At 71.2% G+C, this 17,086-nt stretch overlaps 1 protein-coding gene across 2 annotated transcripts in view; it reads right to left on the bottom strand.

Moving 5' to 3' along the window:
- The window catches only part of NPC1L1 (NPC1 like intracellular cholesterol transporter 1), a 31,444-nt gene extending 14,593 nt beyond the window's left edge, over positions 1-16,851 (bottom strand). For both annotated transcript variants that reach the window (XM_074563777.1, XM_074563778.1), the window contains exons 1-8: positions 16,696-16,851; positions 14,003-15,567; positions 12,168-12,268; positions 11,875-12,047; positions 9,556-9,684; positions 8,408-8,590; positions 7,002-7,116; positions 2,176-2,303 (exon numbers count right to left, since the gene is read on the bottom strand). In XM_074563777.1, coding sequence (XP_074419878.1) covers positions 2,176-2,303; positions 7,002-7,116; positions 8,408-8,590; positions 9,556-9,684; positions 11,875-12,047; positions 12,168-12,268; positions 14,003-15,567; positions 16,696-16,749 — 2,448 coding nt within the window. In that variant the 5' untranslated portion in view covers positions 16,750-16,851. The remainder of the gene's footprint in view (positions 1-2,175; positions 2,304-7,001; positions 7,117-8,407; positions 8,591-9,555; positions 9,685-11,874; positions 12,048-12,167; positions 12,269-14,002; positions 15,568-16,695) is intronic.
- Between the last annotated feature and the right edge of the window lie 235 nt (positions 16,852-17,086).

The raw sequence follows: 17,086 nt of genomic DNA, 5'->3' as shown, positions 1-17,086 counted from the left end.
GGCACCCTCACGCCCACCCATGGCACCCTCCTTCTGTGGGCACCCCACGGGCACCCCTCGTGCACCCCGCGCCCACCCTGGGGACCCCAACGTCACCCCACACCCACCCTGGGGACCCCATTGTCACCCCGTGCCCACCCTGGGCACCCACATGCCCACGGGCACCCCACGCCCACCCATGGCACCCCATGACCACTGTGGGCCCACCCTGGGCGCCCTCATGCCCGTGGGCACCCTGCACCCACCCTCACGCCCACGGTAGCCCAACTGGCCGCCTTGGGCACCCTCACACCCACGGGCACCCCACGCCCACCCAGGGGACCCCAATGTCACCCCACGCCAACCCCTGACACCCAGGGGCACCCCACGACCACCCTGTGCCCACCCCTGGGCACCCTCACGCCCACCCATGGCACCCTCCTTCTGTGGGCACACCACGGGCACCCCACGGGCACCCCGCGCCCACCCTGGGGACCCCATTGTCACCCCGTGCCCATGCTGGGCACCCTCATGCCCACGGGCACCCTCACGCCCACCCTGGGGACCCCATTGTCACCCCGTGCCCACCCTGGGCACCCTTACACCCACGGGCACCCCACGCCCACCCTGGGGACCCCAACGTCACCCCACACCCACCCTGGGGACCCCATTGTCACCCCGTGCCCACCCTGGGCACCCTCACGCCCATGGGCACCCCACGCCCACCCATGGCACCCCATGACCACTGTGGGCCCACCCTGGGCACCCTCATGCCCGTGGGCACCCTGCACCCACCCTCACACCCATGGTAGCCCAACTGGCCACCTTGGGCACCCTCACACCCACGGGCACCCTCACGCCCACCCTGGGGACCCCAATGTCGCCCCACGCCAACCCCTGGCACCCAGGGGCACCCCACGACCACTCTGTGCCCACCCCTGGGCACCCTCACGCCCACGAGCACCCTCACGCTCACCCTGGGGACCCCTGGGCACCCTGTGCCCACCCTGGGGACCCTCATGCCCACGGGCACCCTCACACCCACCCTGGGGACCCCATTGTCACCCCACGCCCACCCTGGGGACCCTCATGTCCATGGGCACCCCATGCCCACCCCTCGGGCACCCAACATTGCCCCAGGGACCCCAATGTCACCCCAAGCCGACCCCTGACACCCAGGGGCACCCCGCGTCCACCCTGGGCACCCACATGCCCACGGGCACCCCACGCCCACCCTGGGGACCCCATTGTCACCCCGTGCCCATCCTGGGCACCCACACCCGCCCCGGGCACCCCATGCCCACCCATGGCACCCCATGACCACTGTGGGCCCACCCTGGGCACCCTCATGCCCGTGGGCACCCTGCACCCACCCTCACGCCCATGGTAGCCCAACTGGCCGCCTTAGGCACCCTCACACCCACGGGCACCCCCCACGGGCACCCCCCACCCTCCATAGACCCCCCCAGGGGCACCCCACGCCCACCCTGGGGACCCCAATGTCACCCCACGCCAACCCCTGACACCCAGGGGCACCCCACGACCACCCTGTGCCCACCCCTGGGCACCCTCATGCCCACGGGCACCCTCACGCCCACCCATGGCACCCTCCTTCTGTGGGCACCCCACGGGCACCCCTCGTGCACCCCGCGCCCACCCTGGGGACCCCAACGTCACCCCACACCCACCCTGGGGACCCCATTGTCACCCCGTGCCCACCCTGGGCACCCACATGCCCACGGGCACCCCACGCCCACCCATGGCACCCCATGACCACTGTGGGCCCACCCTGGGCGCCCTCATGCCCGTGGGCACCCTGCACCCACCCTCACGCCCATGGTAGCCCAACTGGCCACCTTGGGCACCCTCACACCCACGGGCACCCCACACCCACCCAGGGGACCCCAATGTCACCCCACGCCAACCCCTGGCACCCAAGGACACCCCGCGCCCTCCTTGGGGACCCCCTGCCCACCCTGTGCCCACCCTGGGCACCCCCCCACACCCCCGGGCACCCCACGCCCACCCTCATTGCCACGGGACCCCCACGGCCACCTCGGGCACCCTCATTCCCGCCGCCACCCCGTGCCCCTCCTTGCCACCCCATGCCCGCCGTGGGTCCCCCTGGGCACCCTTGCCCCCCCCCCCCCCCCCCCCCCCGCCTCAGGGTGCCGTGCCCCCCCCCGGCGCCCGTACCTCCTGCCGGCGGGCATCGAGCGCCAGCAGCGCCACGAACCCCGACATCTGGAGGAGGAAGTCGAAGGCGATGGCCAGGGCGGCCGTCAGGGCGAAGGTGCGGACGGCGGGCATGGAGGAGAGCGCGCCTGCGGGCACCCGTGTCACCACCGCGCCCAGCACCCAGCGCGCCCCCCGCGCCCCCAACACCTACCACACACCCTGCGCCTACTGCGCCCCGCACCCACGGCACCCACGGCGCCCACCGCACACCCTGCACCCGCTGCATCCCGCGCCCATGGCACCCACTGGGCCCAACACCCACTGCACACCCTGCACCCACTGCACACCCTGCGCCCACTGCGCCCTACGCCCACGGCACCCACATCACCATGCCCGCAGCACCCACAGCACTCACCGCACACCCTGCACCCGCTGCATCCCGCGCCCATGGCACCCACTGGGCCCAACACCCACTGCACACCCTGCACCCACTGCACACCCTGCGCCCACTGCGCCCCACGCCCACGGCACCCACATCACCACCGTGCCCGTGGCACCCACAGCACTCACCACACACCCTGCACCCGCTGCATCCCGCGCCCATGGCACCCACTGGGCCCAACACCCACTGCACACCCTGCACCCACTGCACACCCTGCGCCCCGCGCCCACGGCACCCACATCACCACCATCCCCGCGGCACCCACGGCGCCCACAGCACACCCTGCACCCACGGCACCCACTGTGCCCAACACCCACCGCACACCCTGCGCCCACTGCGCCCCGCGCCCATGGCACCCACTGCATCCACATCACCACCGTGCCCGCGGCACCCACGGTGCCCACGGCACACCCTGCACCCGCTGCATCCCGTGCCCATGGCACCCACTGGGCCCAACACCCACTGCACACCCTGCACCCACTGCATACCCTGCGCCCCGCGCCCACGGCACCCAATGCACCCACGTCACCACCGTGCCCGTGGCACCCACGGCACACCCTGCACCCACTGTATCCCGCACCCATGGCACCCACTGGGCCCAACACCCACTGCACACCCTGCACCCACTGCACACCCTGCGCCCACGGCACCCACTGCACCCAACACCCGCTGTGCCCAACACCCACTGCACCCTGCGCCCACGGCACCCACTGCGCCCAACACCCACGGCACCCGCGTCACCACCGTGCCCACGGCACCCAAAGCGCCCACTGCACCCCCTGCACCCACTGCGCCCTGCGCCCACGGCACCCACTGCACCCATGTCACCACCTTGCCTGCGGCACCCACGGCACCCACTGCACACCCTGCACCCACTGCATCCCGCGCCCATGGCACCCACTGCACCCACTGCACCCCCCGCACCCACGGCACACCCCGCACCCACTGCGCCCCGCGCCCACGGCACCCCCTGCACCCAACACCCCCTGCACCCAACACCCATTGTGCCCAACACCCACGGCACCCACTGCACACTCTGCGCCCTGCGCCCACGGCACCCACTACACCCGTGTCACCACCGTGCCCGCAGCACCCACCGCAGCCACCGCACCCCCTGCACCCACTGCACCCGTGTCACCGCTGCACCCATGGCGCCCACTGCACCCACCACACACCCTGCACCCACTGCATCCTGCACCCACTGCACCCACTGTGCCTACTGCACCTACTGCCCCCCGTGCCCACGGCACCCAACGCCCACTGCACCCACTGCGCCCGTGGCACCCACGGCACACCTCACACCCACTGTACCTGCGTCACCACCGCACCCACTTGCACCCACTGCACCTGTGTCACCACCATGCCCGTGGCACCCACTGCATCCGGCACCCACTGCGCCCACTGTGCCTACTGCACCTACTGCCCCCCGTGCCCACGGCACCCACGGCACCCACTGCACACTCTGCGCCCTGCGCCCACGGCACCCACTACACCCGTGTCACCACCGTGCCCGCAGCACCCACGGCACCCACTGCACACCCTGCACCCACTGCATCCCGCACCCACGGCACCCCTGGCACCCAACACCCGCTGCGCCCAAGACCCACAGCACCCTGCGCCCACTGCGCCCAACACCCACTGCACCCGCGTCACCACCATGCCCGCGGCACCCATGGCACCCACAGCACCCACTGCACACCCTGCACCCACTGCACACCCTGCGCCCCGCGCCCATGGCACCCACTGCACCCACATCACCACCGTGCCCGCGGCACCCACAGCGCCCACGGCACACCCTGCACCCGCTGCATCCCACACCCACAGCACCCCCTGCACCCAGCACCCCCTGCACCCAACACCCATTGTGCCCAACACCCATGGCACCCACTGCACACCCTGCACCCACTGCATCCCGCACCCACGGCACCCACTGCACCCGTGTCACCACCGTGCCCGCAGCACCCACGGCACCCCCAGTGCCCACTGCACATCCTGCACCCACTGCACCCCACGCCCATGGCACCCCCGGCACCCAACACCCGCTGAGCCCAACACCCGCAGCACCCACCGCACCCCCTGCACCCACTGCATCCTGCACCCACTGCACCCACTGTGCCTACTGCACCTACTGCCCCCCGTACCCATGGCACCCAACGCCCACTGCACCCACTGCGCCCGCGTCACCACTGCGACCGCGGCACCCACGGCACACCCCACACCCGCTGCACCCATATCACCACCGCACCCACTTGCACCCACTGCACCTGCGTCACCACCATGCCCGCGGCACCCACGGCACCCACTGCGCCTGCACCCACAGCACCCGCGGCACCCAGGGCACACCCCACGCCCACTGCACCTGTGGCACCACCGCACCCATGGCGCCCACCGCACACCCTGCACCCACTGCGCCCCACGCCCACGGCACCCACTGCACCCACGGCTCCACTGTGCCTGAGGCACCCACGGCACCCACTGCACCCAACACCCACTGCACCCCCTGCGCCCACTGCACCCACAGCACCACCGTGCCCACGGCACCCACGGCGCCCACCGCACACCCTGCACCCGCTGCACCCACGGCACCACCGTGCCCGCGGCACCCACAGCACCCACGGCGCCCACCGCACACCCTGCACCCACTGCACCCACGGCACCACCGTGCCCGCGGCACCCGCGGCACCCACTGCACCCAACACCCGCTGCACCCACACCACCACCGTGCCCGCGGCACCCACAGCACCCACGGCGCCCACCGCACACCCTGCACCCACGGCGCCCGCTGCACCCACTGCATCCAACGCCCAACTGCACCCACTGCGCCCCGCGCCCACGGCACCCATTGCACCTGCGGCACCCACGGCGCCCACCGCACCCCCTGCGCCCACTGCACCCCCTGCACCCACGGCACCCCCCCCACCCACTGCACCCGCGTCACCACCGCACCCACGGCGCCCACCGCACCCAACGCCCACGGCACCCGCTGCGCCCGCGTCACCGCCGCACCCACTGCACCCCCCGGGCCCCCCCATGTCCCTGTGCCCCCGTGTCCCCCATGTCCCCTGTGTCCCCTCTGTCCCTCTGCCCCCCTGTGCCCCCCGTGTCCCCTGTGCCCCCCATGTCCCTGTGCCCACCCTGTGCCCCCCATGTCCCCCTGCCCCTTATGCCCCCCATGTCCCCATCTCCCCCGTCCCCTCCATGTCCCTGTGCCCCCCATGTTCCCTGTATCCTTGCGCCCACCCTGTGTCCCCCGTGCCCCCTGTGTCCCCTGTGTCTCCCATGTCCCCTGTGCCCCCCGTGCCCGCTGCGTCCCCCGTGCCCCCCATGCCCCTCGTGCCCCACATGCCCCCCATGTCCCCCGTGCCCCCCATGTCCCCCGCGTCCCCCGTGGCCCCCATGTCCCCTGTGTCCCCCCTGTCCCCTGTGATCGCTGTGCCCCCCGTGTCCCCCGTGTCCCCTGTGCCCCCCGTGTCCCCTGTGTCCCCCCTGCCCCCCGTGTCCCCCATGTCCCCCGTGTCCCCTGTGTCTCCCATGTCCCCTGTGCCCCCCGTGCCCGCTGCGTCCCCCGTGCCCCCCATGCCCCTCGTGCCCCACATGCCCCCCATGTCCCCCATGTCGCCCACGTCCCCCGTGGCCCCCATGTCCCCTGTGTCCCCCCTGTCCCCTGTGATCGCTGTGTCCCCCCTGCCCCCGTGTCCCCTGTGCCCCCCGTGTCCCCCCTGCCCCCTGTGTCCCCCATGTTCCCTGTGTCCCCCCTGCCCCCCGTGTCCCCCGTGTCCCCTGTGTCTCCCATGTCCCCTGTGCCCCCCGTGCCCACTGTGCCCCCCATGTCCCCCGTGCCCCACATGCCCCCCATGTCCCCCGTGCCCCCCGTGTCCCCCATGTCACCCGTGTCCCCCCTGCCCCCCGTGTCCCCTGTGCCCCCCCGTGTCCCCCCTGCCCCCTGTGCCCGCCATGTCCCCTGTGTCCCCCCTGCCCCCTGTGCCCCCGTGCCCCCACGTGCCCCATGTGCCCCCCATGTCCCCATGTCCCCCCTGCCCCCATGCCCCCCATGCCCCACACGCGCCCCATGTCCCCGTGCCCCCCGTGTCCCCCGTGCCCCCCGTGTCCCCCATGTTCCCTGTGTTCCCCATGCTCCCCCATGTCCTCCATGTCCCCCGTGCCCCACACGCCCCCCGTGCCCCTGTGCCCCCTGTGTCCCCCCTGCCCCCATGCCCCCCGTGCCCCCTGTGCCCCACATGCCCCCCGTGTCCCCGTGCCGCCCATGTATGTCCCCACGTCCCCCCTGCCCCCATGTCCCCATGCCCCCATGCCCCCTGTGCCCCACACGCCCCCCATGCCCCCTGTGCCCCACACGCCCCCCATGTCCCCGTGCCCCCCGTGCCCCCCGTGCCCCGCTCACCCAGGAGGAAGCAGACGACCTCGGAGAGGCTGCACAGCAGCATGCTGGGTGCCACCCGCGCCAGCACCCGCCCGATGTGCTGCTCCCGCCGCTCCCCCGGCTCCCGCTGCGACTGCTGCGGGGGGGCAACAGAGGGGGGGGGGGGACGACGGGGACGTCACGGGTGCACCCCCCACCCCCAACCTGCCCCACGGGGACCCCAACGCCTACAGGCGTCCCTGTGCCCCACGGCCACCCCCGTTGCCCACAGGGCACCCCGGGCCCCACGGGGACCCCTGTCGCTAAGGTGCCCCCCGTGTGCCCCATAGACACCCCTGTCCCCAAGGTGCCTCCGCGCCCCACAGGGACCCCTGTCCCCAAGGTATCCCAGTGCCCACGTGCCCCACGGGGACCCCCAGTGCCCCCGTGCCCCATAGGGACCCCTCTGCCCCACAAGGACCCCTGTCCCCAAGGGGTCCCAGTGCCCCCGTGCCCCATAGGGACCCTTGTGCCCCACAAGGACCCCAGTCCCCAAATGTGTCCCAGTGCTCCCGTGTCCCACAGGGACCCCTTTCCAGTGCCCCTCTGCCCCACGGGGACCCCTCCGCCCCACAAGGACCCCTGTCCCCACATGCGTCCCAGTGCCCCTCTGCCCCACAGAGACCCCCATTGCCCACAGGGACCCCTGTGCCCCATTGGGGACCCTCAGCCCCAAAGGTGTCCCCATGCCCCACAGGGACCCCAGTCCCCACATGTGTCCCAGTGCCCCTCTGCCCCACAGGGACCTCTCCGCCCCACAGGGACCCCAGTCCCCAAATGCGTCCCAGTGCCCCTCTGCCCCACAGGGACCTCTCCGCCCCACAAGGACCCCTGCCCCCACATGTGTCCCAGTGCCCCTCTGCCCCACAGGGACCTCTCCGCCCCACAGGGACCCCTGTGCCCCATTGGGGACCCTCAGCCCCAAAGGTGTCCCCGTGCCCCACAGGGACCTCTGTCCCCACATGTGTCCCAGTGCCCCTCTGCCCCACAGGGACCTCTCCGCCCCACAAGGACCCCTGTCCCCACATGTGTCCCAGTGCCCCTCTGCCCCACAGGGACCTCTCCGCCCCACAGGGACCCCAGTCCCCAAATGCGTCCCAGTGCCCCTCTGCCCCACAGGGACCTCTCCGCCCCACAAGGACCCCTGTCCCCACATGTGTCCCAGTGCCCCTCTGCCCCACAGGGACCTCTCCGCCCCACAGGGACCCCAGTCCCCAAATGCGTCCCAGTGCTCCCCTGCCCCACAGGGACCCCTGTGCCCCAAGGCGTCCCAGTACCCCCGTGCCCCATAGACACCCCTGTCCCCGAGGCGTCCCCACGCCCACCCGCCCTCTTGGACCGCCCCCCACCCCCCCCACCCCCGCCCCCCAAGCCCCGTGCCCCCCAACCTGGTACTCCTGCACGAAGATGAAGATGTTGTCGGCTCCCACGGCCAGGACGAGGAAGGGCACGACCTCGAGGATGATGAGGGAGGAAGGCAGCCCCAGCAGCGCCAGCAGCCCCATGGAGGCCAGCACGGCGCCCAGCACCACCGCGATGCCCCCCAGCGCCAGCGTCACCTTCGAGTCCACCTGCCGTGGGGCACGGGGGGGCGAGGGGGCGGGGGACACGACACAGGTCAGCCCATCCCCTCAGCACCCACGGGGGCACCCGTCCCCAGAGGTGTCCCAGTGCCCCACGGAGACCCCCGTTGCCCTTAGGTGCCCCCGTGCCCCATAGGGACCCCTTTCCACGGCCTCTCCGCCCCACAGGGACCCCTGTCCCCAAAGGTGTCCCCAGGCCCCAGTGCCCCATGGGGAACCCCATTACTCACAGGTGCCCCTGTGCCCCACAGGGACCACTTACCAGTGTCCCTGTGCCCCACAGAGACCTCTCTGCCCCACAGGGACCCCTCTGCCCCACAAGAACCCCAATCCCCAAGATGTCCCAGTGCCCCACCGGGACCCCCATTGCCCACAGGTGGCCCCGTGCCCCATAGACACCCCTGTCCCCAAAGTGTGTCCCAGTGCCCCCGTGCCCCATAGGGACCCCTCTGCCCCACAAGGACCCCTGTCCCCAAGGGGTCCCAGTGCCCCCGTGCCCCATAGGGACCCCTCTGCCCCACAAGGAGCCCTGTCCCCAAGGTGTCCCAGTGCCCCTGTGCCCCATAGGGACCCCCATTGCCCACAGGTGTCCCCGTGCCCCATAGACACCCCTGTCCCCAAGGCGTTCCAGTGCCCCTGTGCCCCATAGGGACGCCTCTGCCCCACAAGGTCCCCAAGGTGTCCCAGTGCCCCTGTGCCCCATAGGGATCCCCATGGCCCACAGGTGTCCCCGTGCCCCATAGACACCCCTGTCCCCAAGGCGTCCCAGTGCCCCCGTGCCCCACGGGGACCCCCCATTGCCCCGTAGACACCCCTGTCCCCAAGGCGTCCCAGTTGCCCCCGTGCCCCACGGGGACCCTCCTCCCCAAAGGTGTCCCCGTGCCCCACGGGGGGCACCCACGGGTGCTGCCCCCCCCCCCCCTCGCCCCCCCTGCCCCGCCGTGGGGCCGTACCAGCAGGCGGCGCAGGGTGCTGTACTCCCCCAGCGCCAGCGCGATGTAGAGGAAGACGAGGAGGTAACTGACGGCGAAGACGGGGATGTCCTCCCCCGTGGTGCGGTTGATCTCGTCCTCCAGCGAGCGCTGCCGGCCACGGCGACGGGCTGAGCGGGGGGGCCACACCGGGCGCCCCATAGATAGCACCCCAGCCCCACAACCCGGCACCCCACGGGCAGCCTGCCACGCCGGGTGCCCCATAGATAGCACCCCAGCCCCACAACCCGGCACCCCACGGGCAGCCTGCCACGCCGGGTGCCCCATAGATAGCACCCCAGCCCCACAACCTGGCACCCCACAGGCACCCTACCATGCTGGGACCCCATAGAAAGGACCGCAGCCCCACAACCTGGCACCCCACGGGCACCCTGCCATGCTGATTGCCCTATAGATAGCACCCCAGCCCCACAGTGCAGCACCTCACGGGCACCCTGCCATGCTGGGTGCCCCATAGATAGCACCCCAGCCCCACAGCACAGCACCCCACAGGCATCCTGCCATGCTGGGACCCCATAGAAAGGACCGCAGCCCCACAACCTGGCACCCCACGGGCACCCTGCCATGCTGATTGCCCTATAGATAGCACCCCAGCCCCACAACCTGGCACCCCACGGGCAGCCTGCCACACCGGGCGCCCCACGGATATCATCCCAGCCCCACAGTGCAGCACCCCACGGGCACTGGGCCTTGCTAGGACCCCATAGATGGCACCCCAGCCCCACAAACTATCGCCCCATGGGCGGCCCGCCATGCCCAGCACCCCATAGACAGCACCCCAGCCCCACAACCAGCCACCCCACAGGCACCCCGCCATGCTGATTGCCCTATAGATAACACCCCAGCCCCACAGCACAGCACCCCACAGGCAGAAGGCCTTGCTGGGACCCCATAGAAAGGACCGCAGCCCCACAACCTGGCACCCCATGGGCACCCTGCCATGCTGGGACCCCATAGATAGCATCCCAGCCCCACAACCAGCCACCCCACAGGCACCCTGCCATGCTGGGTGCCCCATAGATAGCACCCCAGCCCCACAACCCGGCACCCCACGGGCACCCTACCATGCTGGGACCCCATAGAAAGGAACGCAGCCCCACAGCCAGGCACCCCACGGGCACCCTGCCATGCTGATTGCCCTATAGATAGCACCCCAGCCCCACAACCTGGCACCCCACGGGCAGCCTGCCACACCGGGCGCCCCACGGATATCATCCCAGCCCCACAGTGCAGCACCCCACGGGCACTGGGCCTTGCTAGGACCCCATAGAAAGGACCCCAGCCCCACAAACTATCGCCCCATGGGCGGCCCGCCATGCCCAGCACCCCATAGACAGCACCCCAGCCCCACAACCAGCCACCCCACAGGCACCCCGCCATGCTGATTGCCCTATAGATAACACCCCAGCCCCACAGCACAGCACCCCACAGGCAGAAGGCCTTGCTGGGACCCCATAGAAAGGACCCCAGCCCCACAACCTGGCACCCCATGGGCACCCTGCCATGCTGGGACCCCATAGATAGCATCCCAGCCCCACAACCAGCCACCCCACAGGCACCCTGCCATGCTGGGTGCCCCATAGATAGCACCCCAGCCCCACAACCTGGCACCCCACGGGCACCCTACCATGCTGGGACCCCATAGAAAGGACCCCAGCCCCACAGCCAGGCACCCCACGGGCACCCTGCCATGCTGATTGCCCTATAGATAACACCCCAGCCCCACAGTGCAGCACCTCACGGGCACCCTGCCATGCTGGGTGCCCCATAGATAGCACCCCAGCCCCACAGCGCAGCACCCCACAGGCATCCTGCCATGCTGGGACCCCATAGAAAGGAACGCAGCCCCACAACCTGGCACCCCACGGGCACCCTGCCGTGCTGGGTGCCCCATAGATAGCACCCCAGCCCCACAGCGCAGCACCCCACGGGCACCATGCCTTGCTGGGACCCCATAGATGGCACCCCAGCCCCACAGCGCAGCACCCCACAGGCATCCTGCCATGCTGGGACCCCATAGAAAGGAACGCAGCCCCACAACCTGGCACCCCACGGGCACCCTGCCATGCTGATTGCCCTATAGATAGCACCCCAGCCCCACAGCGCAGCACCCCGCGGGCACCATGCCTTGCTGGGACCCCACAGAAAGGACCGCAGCCCCACAACCAGCCACCCCCACGGGCCCCCTGCCCTGCTGACTGCCGCGTAGATAACAGCCCAGCCCCACAGCGCGGCACACCCTCGGGTGCTCCCCCCACCCCACCCCGCCCCATCCCGGACCTCGGCCATGAAGGTGACGGAGAGGTTGGGGCCGTGGGCGCGCTGGAAGTCGCCCACCAGCTGGAGGAAGCGGCTCTCCCAGCTCAGCACCCACTCGTGGCGCGGGTCCCCCGGGGGGAAGTTGTTGAGGGAGTAGGTGACGATCAGCGCCTCCGCCTGCGTGTACTCCGAGCCTGCGGGGAGCCGGAGGGGGGGGGGGGGGTGTGGGGGGGTGTGTGCGTGTTGGGGGGGGACACAAAGTGGGTGACACCCCCCCTGCCCCATTCCCACCCCTGCCCGCGCCCCACACGTACCGGGGTAGCCGCCCAAGGCGATGTAGGGGAAGACGGGGCCGCCGTACTGGGCCATGCAGCTCAGCTCCAGCGCCGTGATGTCCTTGAAGGAGAGCGGGGAGCTGCCGGGGGGCAGGGGTTGTGGGGGGGGGGGACACGCACACACACGCACAAAAAGGGGCTGCCCCACGGCGGCGCCCCCCCGCGGAGAGAAGCCCCGGCCCCCACGGCGCAGCACCCCGCGGGCGCCGGGGTCTGGCTGGGGATCCCGTAGGCGGCAACCGCCGCCCGTCAAGGTACGGCCGCACGGGAGCGCAGCGCCCCATAGAGAGGATCCCAGCCCCACAACCTGGCACCCCACGGGCAGCCTGCCATGGCCAGCGCCCCATAGATAGCACCTCAGCCCCACAGCCCCACAGCCCATGGGCACCGGGCCTTGCTGGGACCCCATAGAAAGGACCCCAGCCCCACAACCAGCCACCCCACAGGCACCCCGCCATGGCCAGTGCCCCATAGATAGCACCTCAGCCCCACAACCCGGCACCCCACAGGCACCCTACCATGCTGGGACCCCATAGAAAGGACCCCAGCCCCACAACCTGGCACCCCACAGGCACCCCGCCATGGCCAGTGCCCCATAGATAGCACCCCAGCCCCACAACCCGGCACCCCACAGGCACCCTACCATGCTGGGACCCCATAGAAAGGACCCCAGCCCCACAACCAGCCACCCCACAGGCACCCCGCCATGGCCAGTGCCCCATAGATAGCACTCCAGCCCCACAACCCGGCACCCCACAGGCACCCTACCATGCTGGGACCCCATAGAAAGGACCTCAGCCCCACAACCAGCCACCCCACAGGCACCCCGCCATGGCCAGTGCCCCATAGATAGCACCCCAGCCCCACAACCCGGCACCCCACAGGCACCCTACCATGCTGGGACCCCATAGAAAGGACCTCAGCCCCACAACCTGGCACCCACGGGCACCCTGCCATGGCCAGTGCCCCATAGATAGCACCCCAGCCCCACAACCCGGCACCCCACAGGCACCCTACCATGCTGGGACCCCATAGAAAGAACACCAGCCCCACAACCAGCCACCCCACAGGCACCCCGCCATGGCCAGTGCCCCATAGATAGCACCCCAGCCCCACAACCTGGCACCCCACGGGCAGCCTGCCATGCTGGGTGCCCCATAGATAACACCCCAGCCCCACAACCCAGCACCCCACAGGCACCGGGCCTTGCTGGGACCCCATAGATGGCACCCCAGCCCCACAACCTATCCCCCCACGGGCACCATGCCATGCCCAGCACCCCATAGATAGCACCCCAGCCCCACAACCTGGCACCCCACGGGCACTGTGCCTTGCCGCACACCCCAGAGATAGCGCTCCAGCCCCACAACCTATCCCCCCATGGGCACCCAGCCATGCCCAGCACCCCAGAGATAGCACCCCAGCCCCACAGCGCAGCACCTCAAGGACACCCTCCCATGCCCAGCACCCCACGGGCATAGCCCCAGCCCCACAACCCACCACCCCACGGCCACCCCGCCACGCCTGTCACCCCATGGCCACCACGCCGTGCCCGTCCCCCTGTGGGCGCCACCCCAGCCCCACAACCCACCGCCCCACGGCCACCCCGCCACGCTGGCTGCCCCACAGATGCCACTGCCACCCCGTCACCGTACCATGGCCACCACGCCGTGCCCGTCCCCCTGTGGGCACCACCCTCACCCCACAACCCACCGCCCCACGGCCACCCCACCACGCTGGCTGCCCCACAGATGCTGCCGCCGCCACCACCGCCGCCGCCATCCTCCCCCCGTCCCTCCGGCCCCGGCACTCACTTGACGCAGTAGATGAGGTGGTCGCGCCAGTCGGCGGTGCCCGTCTTCTTGCCGTCGGTCTGGGTGGCCGTCATGGCCAGGCGGGTGGCGTTGTTCTGGAAGTACTGGGTGACGCTGTTGACGCAACAGTCGGCCAGGGTGGGCTGGTGGGGGTTGAGGGGGGCGTAACAGACGTCCTTCAGCGTCACCTCCTTGCCCGAGGTAGGCGCCCGCACCTTGATGGCCGCCAGCTCCTCCTGCAGCTCCAGCAGGGTCCGCAGCACCTCGGCCGACAGCACCCCGCTGAAATTTTTGGCCCCAAACACCACCGACTCGTAGCCGGTGCCGGGCCGGCCCGGGGCCGTCACGATGATTTGGTTGGTGCGGAAAAAAGGTCCAAAATGGCGGTCGTGAAAAGCTTTTTCTTGCCGGACCCGACTGCCCGGCGCCGACCACAGCTCCACGGGGTCGGTGGTGAGGCGCAGGCTGACCAAACCGGCCGACAGACCCCCAGCCGCCGCCGCCGCCACCAACAGCACCGCCACGGGGTGACCGGCCACCAGCGTGCCCCACCGGCGGAACGCCGAGGCCAGCAGGCGGTGGCCGCCGTCGCCCAACCGCCGCGAGCAGCCGCCGGGCCGCGACGATGACGGCGGCGACGACGGCGGCGGCGGCGCAACCCCCTTGGGCGAGCGGCGGCAGCGCCGCCACAGCAAGGCGGCGACGAAGACGAGGGCGAGGAGGCCGAAGAGCAGCCCGCAGAGCACCAAGACGCCGTCGGCGGCGCCCAAACGGAAGGGGGGCGGCGGGTTGGGGGGCGGCACCAGCGGCGGGCAGGAGGCGTCGCAGTCCTGGCAGGAACACGGTTGCTGCTCGGCGCTGAGGGCCTCGTCGCACCGCCAGGCCCGGCCGTCCAACGGTTCCAGGCCTTGACCGGGCTGGGTGTCGTTGGGAAGGAGTCGGAAATCGATCTGGAGCGGGGCCAAACCGTTGTTTTTATCCCCTTGGAAATCCAGCCAGCGCTGGGCGGTGCAGAGGCGGGCGCCGTAGCGGCCGCACATGGTGTCGATGGCGTAGCCGCCGGTGGCCGGCAAACGCACGGCCCGGCAGGAATCGAAAGCGGCGTCGGCGAAATGGCGTCGGTAATAACATTGGTATTCCACCACCGCCAAGCGGGTAGAGTTGAGGGGGTCGGCGGGGGGTTTGAGGACGCGGGTGACGTTGGTGAAGAGGCTCTGGTCGGGGCTGCAGATGTTGCGGCAGTAGATGTTGGCGAAATTGCGGGCGCAAGCCGGGCAGCGGGCCAGGACGGCGCCGGAGAGAGCCACGCTGAGCTGCAGGTCGCTCAGTTGCTTCAAGGAACAGCAGACGCGGGTGGGAACGTTGTCGTCTCCCGAAGTCACCAGTTCGGGACAGACGGTTCGTAAGAGGCTTAACAAAGGTCCCGTGGCCACCCGGGCCGGAGCGTTGTCCAAACAGGGGACGCCGGAAGGCAGGAGGGAGACGTTCACCTCGGGATTGCGGCCGCAGTCGCCGTAGAAGGCGCAGAAGCCGGCGCGGTGGATGGGGGTCAGGGTGGCGGCAGCCTGTGGGGGCGGAGACGGGGGGGGGGGGGGGGAGAGATGGGGGGTAGCGGCTCCGGCCCCCCCCCACACCCCCCCGCAAAGGGCACAGCACCCCCCGCAGCCCCAAGGGTGGCGGGGGCGGGGGGGGGGACCGCACGGTGTCCCCCCCCGGCTCTGCCACCCCCAGCCCCTCCCAATGTCACCACAATGGACACACCGCTGGTGTCCCCCCGGCTCTGCCACCCCCTGTCCCTCCCAATGTCACCCCACAGCGTCCCCCTGCCCCTGCCACCCCCCCGCTCTGTCACCCCCAGCCCCTCCCAATGTCACCCCACACGGCGTCCCCCCAGCCCTGACACCCCCTATCCCTCCCAATGTCACCCCACCAGCGTCCCCCCAGCTCTGTCACCCCCCCACTGTCACCCCCAGCCTCTCCCAATGTCACCCCACAGTGTCCCCCTGTCCCTGCCACCCCCCCGGCCCTGCCACCCCCGGCCCTTCCCAATGTCACCCCATGGGCACCACACCGGTGTGTCCCCAGCTCTGCCACCCCCTGTCCCTCCCAATGTCACCACACCGGTGTCCCCCCAGCTCTGTCACCCCCCCACTGTCACCCCTAGACTCTCCCAATGTCACCCCATGCGGTGTTCCCCCAGCTCTGACACTCCCTGTCCCTCCCAATGTCACCCCACAGTGTCCCCCTGCCCCTGCCACCCCCCCGCTCTGCCACCCCCGGCCCCTCCTAATGTCACCCCACGGGCGCCACACTGGTGTCCCCCCGCTCTGCCACCCCCAGCCCCTCCCAATGTCACCGTGCCAGTGTCCCCCCGGCCCTGCCACCCCCAGCCCCTCCTAATGTCACCCCATGGGCACTGCACTGGTGTCCCCCCACCCCTGCCACCCCCTGTCCCTCCCAACGTCACCCCATGGGCGCCGCACCGGTGTCCCCCCGGCTCTGTCACCCCCAGCCCCTCCCAATGTCACCGTGCCAGTGTCCCCCCGGCTCTGTCACCCCCAGCCCCTCCCAATGTCACCACAATGGACACGCTGCTGGTGTCCCCCCGGCCCTGCCACCCCCGGCCCCTCCCAATGTCACCCCCCCGGGCGCCACACCGGTGTCCCCCAGCACCCCCGGCCCCCAACACCTACCAGCGCCAGGAGGGCGCCCAGCACGGCGCCGGCCAGCACCGGGGCACCCGCCATCCTGCGCCCAAACCGGAGAAGCCGAGGGGGAGGTGGGGGGGGGGGTGCGTGGTGTGCCGCCGCCGCCGCTGCCCGGCACCTATAAGACCCCGAAACCGTCCCCCCGTCCCACCCCCCCCCCCCCCCCGTCCAGGGCAACGGTCGCCCCACGGCACCCAGGCCAATCAGCCCTCGCCCCGGCCGTAAAGCCCTTCTGATCATTAACCCCCATCGATCGGCCGCCGCCGCCATCGCCGCGCCACGCAGCCCTGCCGGGGAGGTGCCCGCTTCGCTTCCGCCCCCCACCACCCCCCCCCCCCCCCCAACCAAACCCCGGGAGGCGCTTGGTTTTTGGGGC

The sequence above is a fragment of the Larus michahellis genome, chromosome 20 (assembly GCF_964199755.1).
Source record: "Larus michahellis chromosome 20, bLarMic1.1, whole genome shotgun sequence".
NCBI classification, from domain to species: domain Eukaryota; kingdom Metazoa; phylum Chordata; class Aves; order Charadriiformes; family Laridae; genus Larus; species Larus michahellis.
This window is presented reverse-complemented; position numbering and strand designations above follow the sequence as displayed.